The sequence below is a fragment of the Mastomys coucha genome, unplaced genomic scaffold, assembly GCF_008632895.1.
Source record: "Mastomys coucha isolate ucsf_1 unplaced genomic scaffold, UCSF_Mcou_1 pScaffold20, whole genome shotgun sequence".
NCBI classification, from domain to species: domain Eukaryota; kingdom Metazoa; phylum Chordata; class Mammalia; order Rodentia; family Muridae; genus Mastomys; species Mastomys coucha.
The window spans coordinates 45526033-45537151 of NW_022196903.1; the positions used below are offsets into that span (position 1 = coordinate 45526033).

At 42.4% G+C, this 11119-nt stretch overlaps 1 protein-coding gene and 1 long non-coding RNA gene across 2 annotated transcripts; one reads left to right on the plus strand and one right to left on the minus strand.

Moving 5' to 3' along the window:
• Positions 1–332: 332 nt before the first annotated feature.
• LOC116098900 lies at positions 333–6676 on the plus strand. Its single transcript, XR_004121987.1, has 3 exons — positions 333–422; positions 5749–5939; positions 6489–6676. It is a non-coding gene; the product is annotated as an uncharacterized LOC116098900 (long non-coding RNA).
• Npvf (neuropeptide VF precursor) lies at positions 6356–10156 on the minus strand. Its single transcript, XM_031381889.1, has 3 exons — positions 9967–10156; positions 8170–8546; positions 6356–6590 (listed from the first exon to the last, which is right to left on the minus strand). The coding sequence occupies exons 1-3, from the start codon at positions 10102–10104 to the stop codon at positions 6515–6517; spliced, it is 591 nt and encodes a 196-aa protein (XP_031237749.1). The 5' UTR covers positions 10105–10156; the 3' UTR covers positions 6356–6514.
• Between the last annotated feature and the right edge of the window lie 963 nt (positions 10157–11119).

An 11119-nucleotide genomic window follows, 5' to 3' on the forward strand; every position in this document is an offset into this window, starting at 1 on the left:
ATGAGGTTTGGTTCATTCATTATGCAGTGTGATAATTTCCTAACTTCTAAAGGAGAGGAACTATGCCATGGCCCAGGAAGATCTTTAAGAAGGAAAAAAGGGAATGGGGTACATGAAACCTGCGCACTTACCTCTGGCCTATTTCATTTCTTTGGTCACAGTTAGGTGAGCCCCGACCTTTCATTTTTCTCATAAGAAATTACCTCAGAGTCAGGACACTTTTTCTTTTTTTTTTTTTTTTTGCATTTTTCAAGGTCATTGTCAGAGCATGATGTATGACACGTGGTACCGAGACCAAGTGGCAGTCTCTTCCATGAAAATCATCACTGTATTAGAGCAGTCCAATCCTCAGCTTTTCCTGAAGCCTCTGTCCTCTGTCCCCCCTCGCAGGCCTGCTGGGATGTAGGGTGGCATCAATCCAGGTAGGTTATAGGGAAGGAAAGTGCCGGGAGAGAGTTCTCTGTCTCTCTCTGTCTCTCTCTTTCTCTCTCTGTCTCTCTCTCTGTCCCTCTCTCTTTGTCTCTCTGTCTCTCTTTGTCTCTCTGTCTCTGTCTCTCTGTCTCTTTCTCTGTGTGTGTGCGTGTGCATGTGTGTTTGTGTGTTTGTGTGTATATCTCTTTTTCTATATTTTTTTCTGCTGTAGAAAGATATTGTTTGGGATCAGTGAGAAACATCAACCATCTATTAATTGCAATAGATGCTCACTTAAAATTATACTAGAATAATTCTGTTGCTGTGATTCTTAAACTTTTTGACATCAAAATCTCTTCTGATGGGCCTGGACAGATGGCTTAGCAGTTATGAGCACTTGTTCTTGCAAAAGGTCTGGGTTATTCTGACCTCCACAGGCAGCAGGAAGCACATATGCTTAAATAATCCAAAAAAAAAAATCAAAATCTCTAATTGAATTTTCCCAACAATTCTGAACTCTTCAGAAAAACCTCCAGTCTGGCTGATGCTTCAGAATAAACTTTCCCCTGGCAGCTCTCAGTGCTCCTTTAGGAGCACTCCCTCTGTGCTGTAAGTCAAAACCAAAGTCTAGTAGTTGTAAAATTCCCAACACAGGTCAGTAACTGTAGGACATGGTTGGAAGTTAGTTATACTGAGTCTGGATCCCTCCTCACTGGGAGACATAAAAGGAGAACATTTGGGTTTGTTACATAAGTTCTTTGAACAAAGTTTTTAGCTTGTTATCAATTCCCTCTACCCAAGGTGAGGGGCTTTCCTTAGTTGAGGAAATGTCCCTTGTGTGGTTTTATTGGAACAAAGGCTCCCAAATGCTACAGGCAAGAGAGACAGGGCAGAGTTGGCTTGAAATCCTAAGCAGGAAGGGTGAACTGGGCATAGATACATGTGTGCTTCATAAGACAGGGATTTAGGTCCTTCCTGCTTAGGGGCCCCCAGAGGAGAAATGGGTGTGTATGTAGTGAGAATCCATGCTCCAGGACTCTGCCCAGGACAGCTGGAAAGGTATGATGGGGGACACTAGGGTTGCAGGCAGAGAGCTAGCCTCCAGCCTAAGAATTGTCTTCTGCCCTGCCTATCATCTGGAGTCTCATCCCTGCCAGTGGAATCCAAGCTAGGCTGCCAGAGAGCACGAAGGCTGGACAAAAATTCCTAGCTCACCTACCATGGTCTCAAAGGCAGGCCCCACCCGGCATGGTGGTGTAGGGGGTAGGAAATGAATGGGCCTATGGACTCTGAATGCCAATTGAAATATGGTTACAACAGGACCAAGGCTTTGTGTGTGCATATGCACATTTTTCCAATTTTTGAGTCTCTTTTTTATTATACACAGAAAAATTTATAGTTGAGTATATTTATGGGGTACAATGATGTGCTGTTATTTTTTAAAATAAGGTTGAAAGTATTAAATCAAGTTAATTAATATGATGTATTTTTTATTTAGAAAGCACAGAGGAGGGCTGGAGAGATGGCTCAGTGGTTAATAGCCTTTGCTATTCTTCTGGAAGCTAGGTTGAAGTCTCAGCACTTGCATGGTGGCTCAAAACAGTAACTCCATCTCTGAGGGACCTGATGCCCTCTATGGCCTCCGTCAGTGGTACCCAGACATACATGTAGGCAAAGCACATATACACATAAAATAAATAAATAAAAAGTAGCAACAATAATGAAAGACAAAGATCTGATGGTTTTTAAGGAGCAAACTTGATAGCATCTGGTAAGCTTTCAGCCACGGACAGGAAAAGATTCCTGTATGTTCTCTCTATCCTCTTTCTTGATGTAGTGAAGTGGAAGACTGTATTTTCCAGTACCACAAAATAAAAAAAAATTTACATAGATGAATTGTCAAGTTTGAAGGAATCAGAACAAACTATAATACTAAACAGAGCCGGTCTTATGAAGGCATTTTCTTAATTATGGTTCCCTCCTTTCAGATAACTCTACCTTATGTCAAGTTGACACAAAATTAATTCACTGATGAGGGTAGTACCCCCATGACTCAATCACTGCTCAAGCACGAGTTTGGGGGGCACATTCATATCCTAACCACAATCACATACAATGTTGGGAGCTTTTCTGAGCAGGAGTGAGTGATGTAAGACAGAAAGCTAAAGAGGCAATCACAAGTCTTGGGTCTGTGTGACCTAAGGTCATGCAAACTCACCCAGAGTCCTATTAATACTTCTTTAGTGCCCTTTGTGTGCGGTACTCCCCGTGACCTATGAACGTCCTCCTAGTCTTACATCTCCATACTGTCACAATGGGGACCAAACCTCCAACACAGGAGCCCTTGAGGATCACATTTAAGTCATCTCTAACCTTTAGCATCAGGCCTGTGACCCTGTCACGGGTCACAGGTTTGGGAAGCCACTCTGGGGTAAGCAACAAAGGCCTCAGATGAGAGACCTGGCAGTGGGCCTGCCATTGCTCTGGAAGCCAAGTGCTATAGTCTGGGTAGTTTAAGCCTGTTCATGGGCTGGATGTTTGGCACTAGTTTTGGAGTGTTGTAGGAGGTATTAGTGGTCATGACCTTCAGAAGGGGTAGGTCTCACTGGATTGCTGTAACAAAACACCTCCAGCTGGGTTCCTTATTTTAAAAAGGGGATGGTTTAAGTCACAGTCTTGGAGATTCAAGAGCATGATGCTGGCTGTAATTTTCCCCATGCTGATGAGGCCCCTGGGAAGATGACAGCATTGAGGTGGGGGGTGTACGAGAAGATGGTAAGTGGGAAGAACTCAATGAATCCAATGAGACCTTGCCTACGATCTAACTGAGAGGGGTGATACATGTTTAGATTTAGTCTGTTGCTATGGATTATAATGCTGTAGTGCTGTATCCTGAGGTCTAGGCCTATGAGCAAATTTCCCTAGTTGCAAAGTTTTGTCATGCAAACTTTGCTCCTTAGTTTAAAATGATTGGTTAAATAAAATTGGCTACAGCTAATTACTGGAGGGATTAGAGGTAGGTGGATTTTGAGTTACCCGGTTGGGGGTGGAGTAGAGAGAGGGGAGAGAACAGGAGGGAAAAGAGGAAGAACAGAGGAAGAACGAGGGGAGAGGAGGAAGCCACCTCGAGGGGAGATGGACCATGAGCACATGACCAGGAGAAACAACAAGTATTTGGGGGTACACTGCTGGCAAGGTAACCAGGTCAGCAGTTAGAAAAGTAGATTAGGGGTGACCCCCCACCCCCAGTAATTGTCAAAGCCAAATAAAGTAACCATAGTCCGATTTGTAAGCTAGTCAGGGATAAGTTTAAATTGGTTGTACTACAGATGGACAAAGGAAAGTAAAGCCATCCTGAGACTATATATCTATCCCAGAGCGGAAGTTAAACAACAGGAAAGGTGAGGTAAAGAGTGTTTGGTTTCAGACCCTGGGACAAGGGACTGAGGGTGCTGGGAGAACCTGAAGGCCAGGTCTGCTTTAGTTTGTAAAACATGGATCTCAGTCCCTTGTCCCAAGTCCAAAATCAAGCAAAGAGAACACTTATGAAGTGAATTGATGGCACAACTGCAAGGGATTAAAAGGTGAAGTTCTCAGATGGTTCTGGCTCTAGCAGATTCCACAGGCTGCTGTGTAGCAGAGAGAACGGGAGACTTTGGTCTCTTCAGCATCAATGCTCTCGGAGTACTGGTGTGTGTATCAGGGGCTTACAAGACTTCAGGTAGTTCCTTGGGACACCTAAGCTCTATGGTAGCCTTTCCTGTTTTCGCATGACTTATGTGACCAGTGAGTGTATCCTGTCTTATTTAGGCCCCAAGTGGTTACTGGAAAGGTGGCCGAGCCTTCCTTTCAGGCAATAGGAGGGTACAGAAAGGACATGTGAGAAGCAGTATGGAAATGAGCAACATGTAAACCCCCAGGGCAATGACCCAGGCAGTGTGAAAGCCTATCCGGCTTCCTGACTAATTCACTGTGAGAAATGGCAACCTCATACAGACTGTATGAGCATCTCGTACCCTGAATTCCCATCACCCTTGCTGATGGGGGGGTGTAGGGAGGAAGGGACACACATTTTATGATGTGCCCACCTGGACACTCTGGAGAAGGGGACAGACTGTTTTCTTGATTTCTAGCCAGTTTCCTCCCCCACCAAGCCACCACTGGGGTTTGCAGGCCAAGGAAAGAGCCAGACTGTCTATTCCCACTGTGGATCATCCATGCCCACCGGACAGCCAGTGGTGAGGGACGGAACAATTTGCCTTCGATATGAGGATGGTGTCTTCGCCCGGACTTGACAGAGTTTTTTAATATCAAGAAGTGACCAAAGAAGTTATGGAGTCTGTCCAGGGTATTGTTAATGAATCTCTGCCCAGCAGGAGTGGGAGAGTCACAAGGCCCAGCGGAGGCTGATGGGGGCTGGGGGGAAGAAAATCATTTCCTGTGGGTCCCCTGTGGAGCTGAAGCTGTTCAGTAAGCCTGTTACAGCTGATGAAGGGCTTCATATTCTTAGGACTAAGGTCGGATCACTATGCATTTTGGTTTGGTTCTGCTGCATTTATAAATTGTTAGTTGAGGAGTGGCCAGATGGTTTTCCATCAAATCAAAGCCTTAAAGTTTTAAAAGAGGAGCAGAGGAATATATGGAGGTGAGTTTTTGAATATGGACACAAGAGGCATTAAATGCATCAGCTCGCAGTGGTCTCTTTTTCGTCACTCTATGACCTTGGAGCTTCCTTTGTCGTGTACAATTACACAGAGAAGTGTCTGGCTTTAAGTTCTAGTCTGTCACAAAATCACTTAAAGTGACCTGGGGAATAGAAATAATTTTAAAACATGTTCATCAGGGACTATATCACCTTGGTCCACTTACATGTCAAATTAACCTTTACCTTGTTATCTGTTAGGTCAGCCTTCTATCTAATTTTCTTTTTTAGATTTATTTATTTATTTTATGTGAATACACTGTACCTGTCTTTTGACACTCCAGAAGAGGACGTCAGATCTCATTACGGATAGTTGTGAGCCACCATGTGGTTGCTGGGATTTGAACTCAGAACCTTTGGAAGAGCAGTCAGTGCTCTTAACTGCTGAGCCATCTCCCCAGCCCCCCTTCTATCTAATTTTTAAAACAATCATAACTATATATGGTTGTGTGGTATATGTGTGTGTGTGTGTGTGTGTGTGTGTGCATGTGTGTGTGTGTCACTGAGAGACAGACAGACACAGACAGACAGAGACACTCAGGAAGAATCTCCACTTAGTACAGAGATGTGTTTTTATACAAACTTTTTTTGTGATTTTTTTTCTCCTTTTTTTCCTCTTCTTCTTTTTACAATAGGACTTTCTCCATGGCGAGAGCAGTGAAGACAGACCCAACATTCTCTCATCCATGCTGCTGGAAACGTAACCCAGGGTTGGTGTCAAAAGGCACAAGGCTATCTAATGGGGCACTGAGGACCTGAGGGCATTATGCTACAAGGAGGCGGGATGCAGAAAGGACACAAGGAGCTGGGCCGTTGCTCTGCCCAGGTGGGTCCTGCCCAGGCTTCATAACTTCATGGGACAGTAGGAGCTGGCCTAGGCTGACTGCATTTCTGCACCTTTGGGAGGTTTTTCTTTATCACATAAATATAGGACCCCCCCCCCAATTCTCTCCCTGTAATCTCAACAGCTGTAGGTGGAGCTGGGCACTGGGGAGTAAGTGCCAGGCTCAGGTGGCCTCGCCAGAACTAGGAAGGAGGAAGGAGGAAGGAGGAAGGGATACACATTTTATGATGTGTTGTCTTGTAGCTTCAGTCTCTCTTCTCCTTCCTTCTCTATCCCTCCCTCTGTTCCTCCTTCCTTCCTTCCCTCCCTCCTTCTCTCCTACCTCCCTTCTTTCCCCTCCCTCCCTCCATCCTTCCCTCTCTCCTTCCCTCCCTCTCATTAACCAGAGTCTTCTTTATTTACAAGACTGTTTTATTCTGACAAAAGTTACTTCCCATTTACATTGCAAACATCCTTGATTCTGTTTAACAACCATCAACATAACCTATCCTGACAGGACTAATGGCTCTCACTGATGCTCCTCCTTGTCAGCACCACAGAGCTGCTCAGACTACAGGTCACAGCTTCGTAGCCTCTTGAGGTCGGACTGGAGGTTTCCTTTCTGCATCATCTGTTTCCGTGAATGCTCGTCTCCTTAAATGTAACAGGACAGCGTTCTCATCAGTCAGAGGACTTGCAAGCAAAAGGACACCAAGATACAGACCATCCAGGGTGCAAATGTACCACACACCCTTCACTCAGCAGTCGGAAGACACAGGCAGGTGGATCTCTGTGAGTTCGAGCCAAGGCTGGTTTACATAGACAGTTCCAAGACAGTCAGAGCTACATTGTGAGATAATATCTCAAAATAAAATTAAGTATAAAGAAATAAAAAAATCATCCTTGTAATTGCTTAGTTATACTTTAGCTGAGTTGGGTTGCAGTTGAAATGTTCTGGTGGGTTCTGAATGAGTTATGGAAGCTTACCATTGACTTAGTTGTGCAAATCTACCCCATATCATACTTTATATACCCCAGAGCCTCAGCAAAAAAACCACAGCAACTCTCCATCTCCTAATGACTGAGGCCCCAAGCTGGGTCTGGACCCCATTTGTCTGCATTTTGTTCATTCTCTGCCCTCTGCCCTTTCCCGATCTCTTCACTTGTTCCTGCTCCTGCAGAGGACCTTCCCCTCCCCATGGCTTGCCTTCTTCAGGGCCTTTGCTCATCCTCAGCCTTTAGTCTGGAAATGACCTGTCTCCTTCCCATGGTCTCTAAATGTTCAGAGACCAGCCACCCTCTGGAGGAAATATCTCTGGGTTCCCTCCCATGGATACACCTGCCTCCATAGGATCTTATGACATTCATTCATTCTCTCAAATACTCAGGACTTACTATGGGGCAGTCATAGGCCTAGGCCTTAAGAGCAGGGCAGTAGATAAAATAAAGGGGCTCACAGACATGAAGGTCTACTAAAGGGAACAGAGCCTAACTGTATAAGTCAGATGGTCACAAGTTCTTGGAAACAGTAAGCCAGGTGTATTCTGAGACAGCTTCTCTGATTCTGTCACAGACTCTGCAACCTTACGTCCTTCAGCCCCTAACCAAAGTCAGGAATTCTACATTTCTTCATATATGGTCTTTATTAGAAATAGCATCTTCTAGTCTTTTGTAGCAGCTGATACTATGATTTATAGGTACTGGATAATAAATATTTTTTAGTTAATACAAAGAATGTAGAAGGATTTATATATGAAAGGAGACACAGAAGACTTTCATTTAAAACTTGGGCAGGAGCGAAATACAGCTTGACAGGGGTAGAGCATCTACCTACCTGGCATGTATGAGGCCCACATTCCATCTTCCTCACAACCCCAAAAGTATTCTTGGGTGGAAAATCCCTATATTTGCCATCTGATGGTTGTGTCGTCTAAACTGGGGAACAATTCTCTCACATGGGACTTTTATTTTAGAGAGATGAGACACTGAATGTTATAATATGTCATAGCTTAAATCTGCAATCTTGTCATTGTATGGACTTAGTGTATGGTCGCATGTGACTTGGCCTTATTGCACCCATCCTTGAAGAGCTCTGAATGTACAGGGTTTATTTACTTAGGGTGTTGTTTTTGTCCTTCTGAGAAGCTGGCTTTCTTAGCCATCCACTCTGACAGTGCGGGATACACATTTTTGATTCCCTGCCCGTGCAGCTGCCCAGCTTTCCCCTACTTACCTCAGTTGCTTCTGACCAGGGCTCTGAATTTCTTCATGCTGGCAGGTCATAGCATAGAGCAACTCACTGGAGACCAGTGAGTGCAGGGATTTCTGTGGCAAACCAGCTGGTATCTTGGGGATGCTTCTGGCTGTTGTTCTCCCAAACCTTTGGGGCAGACTGGGGAAATGGCGCATGGTCCCTGCCTCCATGCTGGCCCGTGCTGCAGGGCTTCTCTCTTCGATGGCCCTCCCGAATCTCAGGGGCAGGTTGGCTGCTGAGTGAGGTACTTTGTTGGCAGGGGCTGGACTTATCTTAATAACATTCTTTGCCCCCGAGTCTTTTAGTTCTTGAAAACTGACACTTCTTTCCTTTTCCCCTTTTGGGATTCCTCTCAGCTATAAATAGAAACAAGAATTAAAATAATTTATTATTATTACAAGCCGTAGATTTAAACTCTAAATTAACTTAAATCCAGACTTTAATCTGCAGACTTGCTCTAGCTATAAACAAAGTTTGTGTTTCTATATGCAGAATTTTTAAATAAATAATCTGTATTAAGCTTCTTAAAGCAATCTAGTTTCCCTGTCCCTTGACTATTATAAGACAACTATAAAATATTAATAAAAAATATATATAGTGAGTGCAGCAGTATGTTTAAGCAGCAGGAATATAATGAAGTATTGAAATAAGGCAAAAGTTTATTTTATTACAGTTATTCTCTTTCAGGTTTTTGATTCATATTGTTTATGGAGTATTTTTATATGCTTATATTATGACTTTAGAGAAAACTTCCATTCCCCTACGCATTTGTGTTTCACCTCACCCCTTTAAAGACCCACAGAGCTGGATCTGGCCTGGTCTGGGTATGGCCCTAGGCAGTCCCATCGAGTTTCTTTCTTTACTCCCTTGTATTTAGAGTTTCACTCTAAAAACACATTTCAAAAAACCAGTTGCACTTTAATTAGACTACAAATTATACTTTTAGTGAAAAGCCAAAGTCCAACAATCTGACTTTATAGGAGCCACATAAAGTGCAGTGAATAGTTACTTAGATTTGGTTCTACCCTAAACACTGGACCACATGCAAAAAAAAAAAAATTAAATAATTCTTTTCTGATTATAATCTGACTGATACGTACTAACCAGAAAATTTCCAAACATATCACACTAAGAATAAATATAGCTTGAAGTTGCCTGTACTTCCCTGAGGTAGGGAGGAACATTTTCCCAGGATTTAAAGATAGCTCAATCTTTACCAGCTTGTATCTGCTAAAAAGAAAATACAAATACCATATTTGTCATGCAAGCTTCCAGCGGAAGTGCATCCAGATGTTACTTCTATGTGTCTTCATTGCAGGCATGCACTCAATTGATATGTACCACTCACCTTTCACCTGCTAAATACTACACACTGAGTGGGGTGCACTTGTCATTGAGACATCAGGCTGATTGCCGTTGTGCTAAATTTTGTTTATGGCAACATCATATGTTGTCACAGAAAAGCTAAACTATGGCAGAAAACCAAAATCTGAAATAAAGCAAAGCATAAACTTGCTTATTACTTACTCTTTACAAAAGCATTAGATTCAAGATAAATAGTATATGTGCACACATGAGCATGTGTATTGGATGTCAGTTGAATTAGCATGTGTATGTATAGAATGTCAGTTATATTAGTGTGTGCATATAGAATGTCAGTTGTTAGTGTGTACGTATAGAATGTCAGTTATGTTAGTGTGTGGATTTAGAATGTCAGTTATATTAGTGTGTGTACATATAGAATATTAGTTGTAATAGGTAGATTTTAAAACTTACCTGAGAATATTTTCCATAACCTTCTTTGCTGTGAAAATGAGGCATCATTAATTCATCTGTACAAAAGATGTTTGATGTTAAGAAGCTTGAAGTTGCTAAAGTCAATAAAATGAATCGTTTTGATGAAATAATTTCCATTTTGTCTAAATCTGAATTAGGTTAATATGTTCAGCCTGGTGTCTATGAGTCTATGAGAAGAGAACTTGTGGAACAGTTTTTATACTGTAATAGATAAATCCCACATATTGTAAGTAGGAATATTAATTAGAGTGTGTAACTAAAATATGCACACGAGGAATGTGCTTAATTCATTCTGGGGAGACAGCAATGTTTGTGTTTGCAAATCCATTGACTTTGAAAGGAATTTTCCTCATTATGAAGGCTCTCCTAATTAGGTAAGATTGGGACAACAGTCATTAAGATTCCAAACAAACAGGATGTTTTATTTCTCAGAGCTTAAACAAGAAATCTTTTGTTTTTTGGTGCTTTTGTTAGTTTTTGAGGGGAGCTTAAAAAGGAAAGAAAATATTCTATACACGCTAGCTGGATTTTAAAAAATTCAGATACAAGGGTTAGGCATAGTCTTTTCAAAATGTCAAACAAAATTAAGAATGTTTAAAAATAGTAAGTCACATAGTACCCCAATAAAATGCCACGAATTAATTGTTTTTTGTAAAATGTTGTTCGGTTATTACAAAGCTCCAAGAGTAAAATGTCAGCTGTCATGTGGAGGATGAGCTTCAGAGAAAATGTTCCGTAGGTGTTCCGGGAGGCAGTGCAACCTCCTTGTTATTTGCCCTAAGGGTCTAATTTGGCAAATGTGTATAAATCACCAGGTTTTTATTTCTATAAAGACACCACATTCTACCTTCCTGCTCAAAGTCCTTAAGTTAAGAAATCTAGCAGGGGATGAGTTAGTCACACACATGCCCAGTTTGTGACTCCCAGAGCCCATATTATTTAGGTAATCTCACTTTGCCACAGGCATACTGACATCATGGCATTAAAAGAGAATTTATAGAAATAAATGTGTATTTACTGAAATACCACAGCGAGTCTCTTTTGGAGAAGCTGACTGGTGTTCTTAAAACCCGCCTTATCGCTAGACCCGCTGTTCCAGAGAAGCCACTACTGGTCACGCCTGACCTGCCTT